The sequence below is a fragment of the Monomorium pharaonis genome, unplaced genomic scaffold, assembly GCF_013373865.1.
Source record: "Monomorium pharaonis isolate MP-MQ-018 unplaced genomic scaffold, ASM1337386v2 scaffold_458, whole genome shotgun sequence".
Classification (NCBI taxonomy): Eukaryota; Metazoa; Arthropoda; class Insecta; order Hymenoptera; family Formicidae; genus Monomorium; species Monomorium pharaonis.
The window spans coordinates 1-12,112 of record NW_023415756.1 but is presented as its reverse complement, the minus strand read 5'-3'; the positions used below and the strand labels follow the sequence as shown (position 1 = coordinate 12,112).

The following is a 12,112-nucleotide window of genomic DNA, read 5'->3' as shown; positions in this document are numbered from 1 at the left end:
GGTAAAAATTAAACGATTATTACAGCGAACAAAAACATTAATTTCTATATTAAAAAATGTTATTAATTTTTATCGTTAATTTATTTTACTGGTAGAAAAGGCGTACATTTAGCAGAAATAATTTGTTCCCCCTTATATACTATATACTATTATTAATTAAATTATAAATCATATGAGACAAAATAACATTTTATATAATATAAATACTAAACAATAAACTATATTTTTTATTTTTTCAAATTTATAATAATCCAAGGTAGAAAACTGGTCACTCTAGTGTAAACATCTGGGTATCCAAGCGCGCAGGGATTACCGAAAGAAAAGATTCCGATTTGAACTCCATCGACTACTAAAGGTCCACCAAAATCACCCTAGAATAAAAATACAATTAATAATAAAATATTAATATTATATACAATAATTAATAAATTATTTAAAGCAAATTATTGTTATAATTATTTTAGTGTTAAGATAAAAATTTAATTAATAAATAATTAGATCAACTCTTTCATTTTTCTATATTGTTAATATTTTTTTAGCTTTGTATAAAATATATATTTTTTATAATATTAATAATTGATGGCTTACGTAGCATGCTCCTTCTCCTTTTTTAGTTAAAGTACAGACATGGCTATCTATCACATTGACATCCGTCCATGCTCTCGCGCAGTCTTCTTGCGGGTAAACTAACAGCTCAATTTCAAGTAAGTTATTTGGAATACTTTCATCAATCTGAAAAAGATAAATGCTTTATTATAATGTAAACTGATGCAAATAATTAATAATAATAATAGCCAATAATTAATACAAAAATTTCTTGTTATTTGTTTACTTTTAGCTTTATTATCAGATATAAAGAGAAAATAAAGTTTTTCTATATATTTAAAACACTCACATACATATATATAAAAGAGTGTTTTAAATATATACAAAAACTTGTGTTTGATGAATATTACCTGTGTATTTCCCCATCCGGATAATGTGCACCGCTTGCCTTCGATATTTTTATCGGAAGTCGCAAGATTGATCGGTTGCACTAGTGCATTGTATTTGATAGGAGTTTTAAGATGAATTAAAGCGATGTCATTAATGCGTAAATAAGCGTCATAATTTTGATGAACGGTAATAATTGCTACCTCAAGAACAAATCCTTTTACATTCAAATAGTTTGTGCCAGCATGGACCGTTAGATTCTGTAGCGGATCTTCCAACCTAATAATCAGAGCTGGGTAAGTTAATATATTTTTTATACTAAATTAAGTTAAAATTAATAAATTAAAATTAATAAAATTAATAATAAAATTAATTTAATTAAGTTATGTGAATAAAAAGCTAACTCAATTAAAGTTGCGTTAAAAAGTTAATTGGTTAACACAACAGAAATTATACGCGATGTATTGTTACAAAATTATTGCATAGAAATACAAAAAAATTAGAATTCTTTTTAATGTTACAGACGATGAGCGGTATTTTTAATTGCTTTTATTTTTAAATTAATACTTTTTATAAAAAATAAGATTGTAAAATATTTTAACTATTTACATATTATAAATTAGGGAGGAGTAAAAAGTTTCAACATTTTGTATGTATAAGAAATAATATATCAGTTTAAAAAACAGAAACAATTATAAATTTGATATTTTTGCCGCTTAATATTTTTAATATTAAGTAATTAATTTTAATCTGTAAGAGTTTATATTAATTTAATCTATTAATAAATGTTATTAATTTTATTATTATTGTTATAATATATTTATATAAAAGACTCACTTATAATATATTATATAACAAATAATAAAAATAGTACAGTATTATAGAATTTAATTCATTTGCACAGGTAACAAAATAGGTATTTGCAGCTAATGCTAATAGTGAGTCGACTAATTGCCAGCAAGTGCAGGATATATGGATGCACAAGTCAAAGGCGAGCATGGCAATAGCAAATCCGCACATGTTACACACAATATTTTTTTTGTTTTCTTACATCTATTTTTAATTATATAGATAAGATTTGTGCCTTTTAAATAAATTTTTTAGTTCTATCTACAAAAATATAAAACTAAAGAAATGAATTAATTAGTCCCTATTAGTCTCATGTTTCGTGATTAATTTTTTATTAAAAAATGTTTTTTTTCTGTCAGTAATAAGTATTAAAAATTAGATATAAATATAGATTTAAATAAATATAACATAGATACAGATACAAGTATAGATATAAGTATAGATATAAATCTTAAATGTTTAACATACCCAACGACACAATATGCTGCAGTTAACACGTTCAAATTATTAATGATAGAACCACTGCATCTGAGCTTGTTGTTAAATTTTAATGATACTTGATATGGAAATTTGCCATTGGCAGCAATCTTACCACCGACGATGTATGGAGACTGAGCTCCGTACACTTTTTGACAAAAATAAATTATTTTAATACACTGAAAGAATTTTCTTATAAAATTGATCCTGAAGATCATAATAGGGCAACATTGTGTTGAAGAATTTTAAGTAATTTTATATAATTTTCTTTAATTAATTAATATTTATTATATATATTTTATATTTTAAATTTTAATACAATAAAATATAAAATAGACCAATATTATGATTATAATAATATAGCAATTATGTTTAATATAGTTTAAACAAGCAATAGTTTACATTGTTGAATAATTATAAAATGTGATTGAATTAAAAAATGATTATAAATTATAACAATATTATTATTACTGCAACTATTTTTTTCTTTCGGTGTAGTTTTTAGCAATTTTTTATTTCTGAGAAATAAGAATAAAGTATTAGTTTATAAAACTTAGATTTATGTTATGATATTTATGATAATATTGTCTTAATAATTTATAAATTTATACCTTCATTGGCGTATGTCAGAGTGATAAATATAAGACAAGCAAATGCACGCATCTTTAATTGCAGACTTGTTGTTGGATTTAAAACAAAAGATACTTCATAGGTTTATATATGTTTTTGAAATAGGTGTAATAGAGATATAAATTATCAGATATTATAGATATAATTTACATTTAATCATGCTTGTAACGTTTTTCTAAATTTTTCTTTCTAGCTAACTAAGCGATTAGACGTAGAATTGTATTGAAGATTGTTATCTTTCAGTGAAAATTTAATTTTATCTTTATCTGGATTACGTAACGCAATCTTGATACAATGATGCAAAAATTACTTCGTTAAACCGTTATTTATCGTGCTATTTTAGATATAAAGATTTATAATAAAATATATTAAAAGCCATAGGATAGTTCCTCAAGTTAAATATACGCGTGAGACCTTATTAATATCTTATCTATACATATATTGTAGTTTCACACATAATAGTTTCACTTTACCTTATTTAGATAGAGATCATAAGTAATTGCCATTTAACAGTAAAGAAATTGCTCGGAATAGCGCAGTGTTTGATTATCCTGGATTATCCTATTATTACGTATGTTTATCCTTCTTACGTTAGCGCTTACAGTGGTGGTATCAATACTTTACCGTAAAGTACCTTGTTAGGTTTAAATTTGAAAGATCTTTTGACTTTGAAAAAATGTAAAGGCTAATATATTTATACTCTTATTAAAATTGTACGGTATATAATTTTATAATCCTTTGTTTTTTAATAAAAATTCTGTTGTATATAAACAAAGATTACTAATAGTAGCATACTGCTTTATTTTTGGATAGTATGTTTTTTTACATAGCTATATAAAAATAAGGCTTTAAAAACATAAACGTGAATTAAAACATGTTTTTATAGATAATATAACAGTTTTTTTTAAACTGTTGCTATTTAACCTTGTATACCTATAATACAGATTTATATATAATATAAAGTTGTAAACTTTACAATTACCTTTACAATTAATATTATGTCATAAATGTTTTAACACTGTTTATTGCAAATAAAAGCAGCGATTACTGTGATGTGCAAACCAAAACAGTTATGTCAAGAAATAAAAGTTATTGATTTGTTATTTCCACATTTATTTAACTAATAAAAATATACATTTAGTGAAATAATTTAGTAAAATAATATTATTAATTAAATTTTAATTTACATAGGACACAATGGCATTTTTTAATAAATAAAAAATAAATAATTTATTCTAATTTATTTTTTCTTGTTTATCATGATCCAATTTAGAAAACTAGTTACTTTTGTATAAACATCTGGCAATCCAACTGCACAAGGAAAACCAAAAGAAACAATTCCAATTTGAATTCCATCAATCACTAAAGGTCCACCAGAATCTCCCTAGAACAAAGATACAATTAATAATAAAATTTCATTATTTTATACAGAGTGTCCTAAAACATACTGGTCAACGCTCGTAAAAAGCTAGAAGGGATCGAGATGAACATAAAAGTCCAATATTGTCTTGGATTAGGTCTTTAGTTAGGTCTTGGGTTAAGTCTACCAATAATCGAGGTATTAATTTTTCAAATTATGCGAGAGAAGAGCTCGATCCGCTCGAGCTATAACACGGAAGAAAAAATCTATCGTGAATGTATGATAAGCTTTCATTAATTTACTGTTCACAGTTACGATAAAAATCAATTAAATTATTTGCCGATTCTATACGTTAATATTTCGATTATTGGTGGACCTAACCCAAGACAATATTGGACTTTATGTTTATCTCAATCCCTTCTACCTTTTTACGAACGTTGACCAGTATGTTTTGGGACACCCTGTATATTCTGTAGAACAGTACTAAATTGTTCATTATCGGAAATTATTATCATTTATAATTGTTTTAATGTTAAAATTAAAAATCAATCTAAAAATTTTTATGTTAAATTAAAAGTTTAATTGACTTATAATTTCTATTATTGTTCTACTTGTATTATTTTTTATTAACATTTTTTTATGTTGTATGTGTATGAATTTGATTTATAATATTAACAATCGATATATAGCTTACGTAGCACGCTCCTTCTCCTTTTTTAGTTGAAGTGCAGATATGGCTGTCTCCTACAATGACATCGTGAATCAACCAATCTCTCATGCAGGTTCTCTGCGGATAAACTGTTAACTCAATTTCTTGCAAGTTATTTGAAAAATTTTCACCAATCTAAAAAGAATAAATGTTACAATACTTGTTGAAAATGGAAGCAAATGACGAATAACAACAGCGAATAATTATTATAAAAATGTTTTTTCTTCTTATTTACTTTCCATTTTATATTATATGCAATTATTATGTATAACAATAAAAGAATGTTATGTTATGTTATGTATATGTATATACTGAAAAATCATTGAATCACTGAGTTTGATATTACCTTTGTAACTCCCCATCCGGTTAATGTGCACGGCTTGCCTTCGATATCTCTATCGGTTGTCGCAAGATTTATCGGTTGCTCTAGCGCATTGTATATGATAGGATTTTGAAGGTGAACCAAAGCGATGTCATTAAGTTTTAATGGAGAATTGTAACTTGAGTGAATGGTAATACCCGTTACCTTATATTCATGCCCTTTTTCGTTTAAATAGATTGTGGCAGTATGGACCGTTACAAATGGCAGCATATTTTGTAATCTAATATTAGAAAAAGCATGTAAGTACTCAAATAATGAAATGCTAGCAATTACAAGAGATTTCTAGCCATTTGTGTTTTTTTTAAACTTCTGTTATCATAGTTTTCTAGCATAATATAATAGAACGTAGCAGGGATGAACTATGCTATATGGTGATGTATGGTCGTAGATAAAAAGGTTGTCTGACTTTGTGATAAGTTTTGGAATCCACCTCATCATGTGTATATATTTATGTTGTTATTACATTCTTACTTTATTAATATACATGATTCTTATGCATAATTTTGTTGTTCTAATAATGCGTTACCGCAAATATTTGTAATGAGAATGTAATAACATAAATATATACACATGATGGGGTGGGTTCCAAAACTTATCACAAAAAGTCAGACAATTTTTTTGTCCACGACCATACAAATAAGTAATAATAAATCAGACTACTGCACTTTTTAATTGAATAATTATTTTCCCTGTTCTTATTTTTAATATTCTATTCTTTGTGTATAATAGGAGATTTTGAGAAATTTTCTGACGTTTTGTTATGAATTAATTATAAAGAGTCAAAATTTCAAAATTTTATCCCATATATAAAAAATGAGATATTGATTTAAAAGATAAAAACAGTCAAAAATATTAGAGGAGAAGGTGATAATATGGCCATTCACTTATATTTTATTTAATAATTTCGTTAATAATCAATGTTTTGAGTTGAAATTTTACGATTATATTCATCAAAGTATTGCTCGTTAGATTTTGAATGCAAAGTTATAAAATATTTATTATATTATATATTATTTATAAAAATGTAACGATACTGCATAATGGGCCGAAAAGAAATAGGAAGGGTAATGTGGCCACCACAAAAATAAATGTAAAAAAATTGGTTTTGTTTAAAAAAGTTACAGTATTTTGTTAGAAACATATATTGCTAGAAACATATATATTTATATAAAATAAGTTGTTATATTGAAATAGGTGATTTTTATTGACATTTAATGGAAGTTAAATAAAAATAACCTTAAATCTAAAGAATCTTATTCATATATAAAGGATTTAAACAAATTAACAGCCTTAAATTAAGCCTTTAATTGATTTATCGAGGAATTTTGTCGATATGCAGATCTCAAAAGTGACATATATTAGTAGCACTCTTAGATAACCATGTTGACAACATTCTATATCATCGTTTAATTTTGTATAATTTGAAATATATAGAGCCGAATAAAGAGTTAAATAATAAGAAAGTACTCAAGTGTACATACATTAATTTGTGTGATAATGCGATTAAGTTTAAAAAGAATGAGGAAGTATGTGTAATTAAATGTTAAAATGTACCTGAAAAAATTTTCCAAATTCTTAAAAGTAAAAATGCCTTATAACAAATGTTGACTGTTGTGTTTTGTCATATTAGCATCATTATATAACAGTAGGCTACTAAACAAATGATATCATAAATAATTACTAGAATTTGTCAACTAATAACGGAGATAATATGAATGGCCATATTATCCTCACTGGCCATATTACCATCTTCTCCTCTACTCAATATTTTTAATATTAAATAATTAATTTTAATATATTAAATTTGATTAATTTCAATATTACTGTGTTAATTGCATATATACATATAATAATATAAAAAGAATACAATGTAGAATATTGTTTATTTAAAAAAAAGATAGAATAAATATAAATTACTAAAAGTAGTGCACGATAGATCATATTACATCTCACAAATATTTTTTCATAAAAAAAATATATATACATATATATGTTTCAGCTACTATGTTTTAAATATATTAGATAGATGTATGTTGATATACGTATAAATATAGAAATATAAAGTATTGATATAGATTCAGAACGTAAGACATACCCAAAGACACAACTTGCTGACGTTAACACATTCAGATTATCAATGATAGATCCACCACATCTGTGATTGCCAATAAATCTTAATGACACTTGATACGGATATTTGCCGAATGGAGCATCCTTACCGCCAACAATAAGTGAAGACGGAGCTCCTTATAAAAAAAAAATATATATATGTTAATACACTAAAGATTTTTTTCATAAAATTTACTCTGAAAATTGTTATTATTGTAGGATAACATTATATTTCAAAGAATTTTATATTTTATCATTACTTAGTATAGTTAATAGGTTTGTTTTAATCTTTTCTCCTGTATTTCAGAATGCATATGTGTATATGAAAAATTCTGAGAAAAGTGTAGATTTTTCAATATTTTTGAAAAGTGTTTTAATTATATAAATATTCTGAGAAAAATTTTCACTAATTTACAAATTGTATTATCAAAACACATTATTGTTCTGTCTTTTTTTATTATAATAAAATATTTATAATAATTTATATATTCATACCTTCAGTAGTGCATAACAGAGCGATAAATATGAAACAAGCAGATGCAAACATCTTTGATTACAGATTTGTTACCTGAATCTGAAAGGAATGGATAAATTCATTTAGGTTTATATATGTTTCTGAAGTAGGTATATCAAAGATATAAATCAAGTGCTTGTAAACGTTTCTCTGAATTTTTTTTAACTAAGCGATTAGACATGAAATAGGCAGAATTGTTTGCAAAGTTTATCATTCAGTAAAATTTATTTCAAAATCATTATCTGGAAATACGTGACACAACTGATAAACAGATTTAAAAATTAATGTAGAAATTATTATCATGTTATTTTAGTGCTAAGAATTTACAGTACATATCGTAACGTTCTGTACCAAATATACGTGCGAGATTGTCTCGTATGTCTAAATACAAACCAGCCAATTGCGAGTATTTGAGATTATCGAATTTCAGAAACTGAACCTAGACCAATCGAATTCTTATTAAATTTAATTGGCTGTCAATTTACATATTTACCTTCTGAATAAATTTTAATTCGATTTGCAAATTATTTAAAAGCTTTTTACATAATTAAAAAGGATAAATGTTATAATAATTGTTATGTAAATTAAAACAAATAACAAATAACAATTGTGAGTTATTACTTATATACTACTTATATTTCTTTATTTGTCACTTGTCCACAGAGAAAATTTTATATCAAAAATTATTATGGTAAGCAGTAAATATGGATCAAGAAGAAAAAAATTATAAAAATTTTTACTGTTTTTTTTATCAAAATGCCGCAATATATTAAAAATTACTATACAATGATAGCAGTCATTGACCATAAAAAAATTTTAAAGAATTATATTATAAGTAGCAAGGTAAATAAATAAATAAATAAATATATATATATATATATATACATAGACAATAAATATAAAAATATATATACAATTCCATTATTATTATGTATATACTGAGAGAAAAATGTCGAAGTATTGAGAACCAAATATTTTTTGTGACGTTTTCTTCGATATTTATTTGTCATAAAAAAATTTATTTGTAAAAACAAAATATATATTTTGGTAAAATATTCTGCGAAATATACTTCTGAAATACATTTCTGTAAAATATACCTTTTTTGAAGAGATAACATTCAGTGTGCGTAAAAATAAATAATTCATTTATCAGAAATAAAACATTTAATTTGCCCTATTTCAATAAACTATTTATTTGAAAAAAATAATTAAAATTTTTTAATGAGAAATAGTGTATATTTTACTCTAAAAATTTTATTTCTAAGAAATAAACCAATTAATAAAAAAATGAGCATTTCTTAGAAATATATATTTTGTTTTCACAAATAAATTATTTTATAATAAATAAATATTGAAGAAGATGTTATAAGAAATGTTTGGTTCTCAGTACTTCGACATTTTTCTCTCAGCGTATGTATATATCTATTCATTATATATAGAGAGGAACTAATAAGTTTTTTTATAAGAGTATCTTTATAAGAGTTCATAGATATGTTTAACTTTAAAACTTCTTGTATTACAAGTTTAATATTATTTTTATAGATCTGCACTCGATTAATGTACAAACTTGTCCTTAAGATCTTTATCAATTGCACTAGTATATTGTATCTGATAAGAGTTTTAAGATAAACTAAGGCAATGTTATTTTTAAAGAAATTATCGTCATTTTCATAGACAATAACATTCTGTATCTCATAACTTTCTTCTAATTTGTATAAAAAATTTATACCGATATGGATTTTGAGCTAATTTTTAAATTTAACAATAATATAGCATAATTAAATACTTTATACTTTGTGTTAATTTACTATATGTTAAAAGATTAGCTTTAGAATTAGATTCCATTAATACTACATAGACACAATATGCTGGTGGTTAACACCCACACATTTTGATTCTAAATTAGTTGTTGCAATTAAAACAAACAGATAGTATTTCTATAAGTTTCCAAATATAGCCAAATGTTTGTCGAAACAGATCACGCCAAGTGTTTGCTACCCATCGTATTCAGTAAAAAAGTTATAAATTGCACACATAGTCTATAATTTATAATATCACAAGATATCGACAAATTGCCATAGAAAATATGACAAAGTTTATTGATCATGCTGTGTTAACATGGGAGCAGTAACTGACCAAGAGTTGCGATTTCTGCTCAATTTTTGCCACCAATTTGCTGTCAGATTCTATGAGCAGGCTTTGTTAGCAAAGTATAAGCATATTGTTAAAATAACGAATTTTTTAATAACAAAAATATTATTTTTGTTTTACAAGTTTTATAAATAAAAATATCATAATGCATATGAAGTTCAATTTAACAAATTCTTTATTAAGACGTCACCTTTCTTTTATTTCTTATTACATGCTATTGTAATGTATATTTGTTTTTTTTTTTAATTTTATACGGTTACAATTTTGAACACACTTACAGTAGCGCTATCAATTTATTGTGAAATGTATTAATTTTAAATTTAAATTTGAGTAGCTTTAAAAAAATGTAAAGTTTTATGATATATTAATATTAATATGTTCTCACAATTTATTTTTGTATTAATAAATAAATTGAAGAATATTTTTTATTTCTTTAAATTTGCATTGATCCAGATAAAAAGCTGGTTGTTTTTGTGTAAACATCTGGTGATTCAATTCGTAAGGTAATCCCATGCAGACATTACCAAAGGAAACGATTCCAATTTGGAAACCATTGACCACCAAAGGCCCACCATGATCACCCTAGAATGACATACAATTAATAATAAAATTCCATTATATTATAATTATATATATATATATGTGTGTGTGTGTGTGTGTGTGTGTGTGTGTGTGTGGTGTGGTGTGTGTGTGTGTGTGTATGTTATGTTAGTGTTATGTTTAGTGAAATGTTTATACCTCTGATACTATTGCCTTTACAACACATGATAGAAATAGAATTTTTTTCTTTAATCAATGTTTATGACTGGTTATACAATAAACTTTTATATTAAAAAATCTATTTTTATTATAAAAAAATAGTATACACTTTAATATACTTGCCTATATGTACTCGAAATAATATCCAGAAAAGTATGCTATAATTATTCGTACACTTTTATTACTTAATTTTTGACAAACTTTTATGCTGTAATCTTATCCTCAAATTTTAAGATATCCTGTTGGTTTATATTAATAACAAACAAACTTACGTGACACGCTCCTTCTCCTTCTTTAGCTAAAGTGCAGATATTACTATCTGTTACATTCCATCTTCCATTTTGATCTCTTTCACAATCTTTCTGCGGATAAATTACCAATTCAATTTCTTGCAAATTATATGTAGGTTTCTACCAAACTAAAAGGGATAAATAATAATAATTATAATAATTGTTATGTTTTAAATCAAAAATAAATGACAAATAATAACAAGGAATAATTATTATCAAAATGTTGTCTCTCATTTAATTAACTTATTGTTATATGTAAAGAGAAGATAATAAATTTTTCAAAAAGTATTTTATTCTTAAATATATCTAACATGAGTCCAATATTACCCTTGTAGCTCCCCATCCAGTTAAAGTACACGGTTTGCCCTCAAGATCTTTATCGTTTGTCGCAAGATTTATCGTTGAATCAGTGTAGTGTATTCGATAGGAATTCTAGTGTGCACTAAGGCGATGTCATTTTTAAGTAACTCCTTGTCGTAATTTTCGTGAATGCTAACATTCTCTATTTTATAACCATCTCCTGGTTCGGTCAAAAAGTTTGTGCCGACATGGACATTTAGATACATCAGATAATCTTCCAATCTAACAATATAAAGTATGTTTGTATTAATTATGTGCAAAAGTTTGGTTTCTGGAGATTTAAAATGTAACTTCTAAGTATGTGTTATTGTTCGTGCATATTAAACTCTACCTTTATCTATATATTCAATTCTTATAATTAAATAAGAATTGAATTATAAATAAGGGGCCCTTGATAGCATTTAATACCGCATATTTAACGTACCCGTCAACACAACGTGCTGCAGTTTCAACGTTAAAATGATCAAGATAGATCCACCACATCTATGCGAAGTGAAAAGTCTCAATGATGCTTGATACGGATATTTACCAATAGGAGCATCCCTACCACCGATGATGTAAGGAACCGGAACTCCTTGTTAAAAAAAAT

General features: G+C 25.1%; 3 protein-coding genes across 4 annotated transcripts; all 3 read right to left on the bottom strand.

Moving 5' to 3' along the window:
- Positions 1–71: 71 nt before the first annotated feature.
- On the bottom strand, positions 72–3,625 carry LOC118648475 (chymotrypsin-1-like). Of its 2 annotated transcripts, none has more exons than XM_036294788.1 (5): positions 2,871–3,625; positions 2,251–2,438; positions 957–1,212; positions 589–732; positions 72–371 (listed from the first exon to the last, which is right to left on the bottom strand). In XM_036294788.1, exons 1-5 carry the CDS (start codon positions 2,874–2,876, stop codon positions 228–230), a joined length of 738 nt encoding a protein of 245 aa, XP_036150681.1. In that variant the 5' UTR covers positions 2,877–3,625; the 3' UTR covers positions 72–227. The 2 variants fall into 2 exon arrangements, with proteins under 2 accessions (XP_036150681.1, XP_036150680.1); XM_036294787.1 differs by having other exon boundaries at positions 2,251–2,407; positions 2,871–3,612.
- Positions 3,626–4,115: 490 nt separating this feature from the next.
- On the bottom strand, positions 4,116–8,056 carry LOC105832316 (chymotrypsin-1). The gene is made up of 5 exons (XM_036294786.1): positions 7,945–8,056; positions 7,436–7,586; positions 5,305–5,560; positions 4,944–5,093; positions 4,116–4,273 (listed from the first exon to the last, which is right to left on the bottom strand). Exons 1-5 carry the CDS (start codon positions 7,994–7,996, stop codon positions 4,130–4,132), a joined length of 753 nt encoding a protein of 250 aa, XP_036150679.1. The 5' UTR covers positions 7,997–8,056; the 3' UTR covers positions 4,116–4,129.
- Positions 8,057–10,066: 2,010 nt separating this feature from the next.
- Positions 10,067–11,559, bottom strand: LOC118648474 (chymotrypsin-1-like; the record flags this gene model as incomplete). Its single annotated transcript, XM_036294785.1, has 4 exons — positions 10,067–10,160; positions 10,596–10,696; positions 11,146–11,235; positions 11,491–11,559. Coding segments are annotated over 4 exons (354 nt in total), but the record flags the coding sequence as incomplete, so codon positions are not given.
- Positions 11,560–12,112: the final 553 nt, after the last annotated feature.

Coding starts and splice junctions, on each gene's coding strand:
- LOC118648475 (XM_036294787.1), bottom strand. CDS start 2,922: ATGCGTGCATTTGCTTGTCTTATATTTATCACTCTGACATACGCCAAT. Junction 1,213..2,250: donor GCAGCATATTGTGTCGTTGG/GTATGTTAAACA, acceptor TCTGATTATTAG/GTTGGAAGATCCGCTACAGA. Junction 372..588: donor AAGGAGAAGGAGCATGCTAC/GTAAGCCATCAA, acceptor TTTTTATTCTAG/GGTGATTTTGGTGGACCTTT.
- LOC105832316 (XM_036294786.1), bottom strand. CDS start 7,996: ATGTTTGCATCTGCTTGTTTCATATTTATCGCTCTGTTATGCACTACT. Junction 7,587..7,944: donor TCTGTTATGCACTACTGAAG/GTATGAATATAT, acceptor TTTTTTTATAAG/GAGCTCCGTCTTCACTTATT. Junction 5,561..7,435: donor TCAGCAAGTTGTGTCTTTGG/GTATGTCTTACG, acceptor TTCTAATATTAG/ATTACAAAATATGCTGCCAT.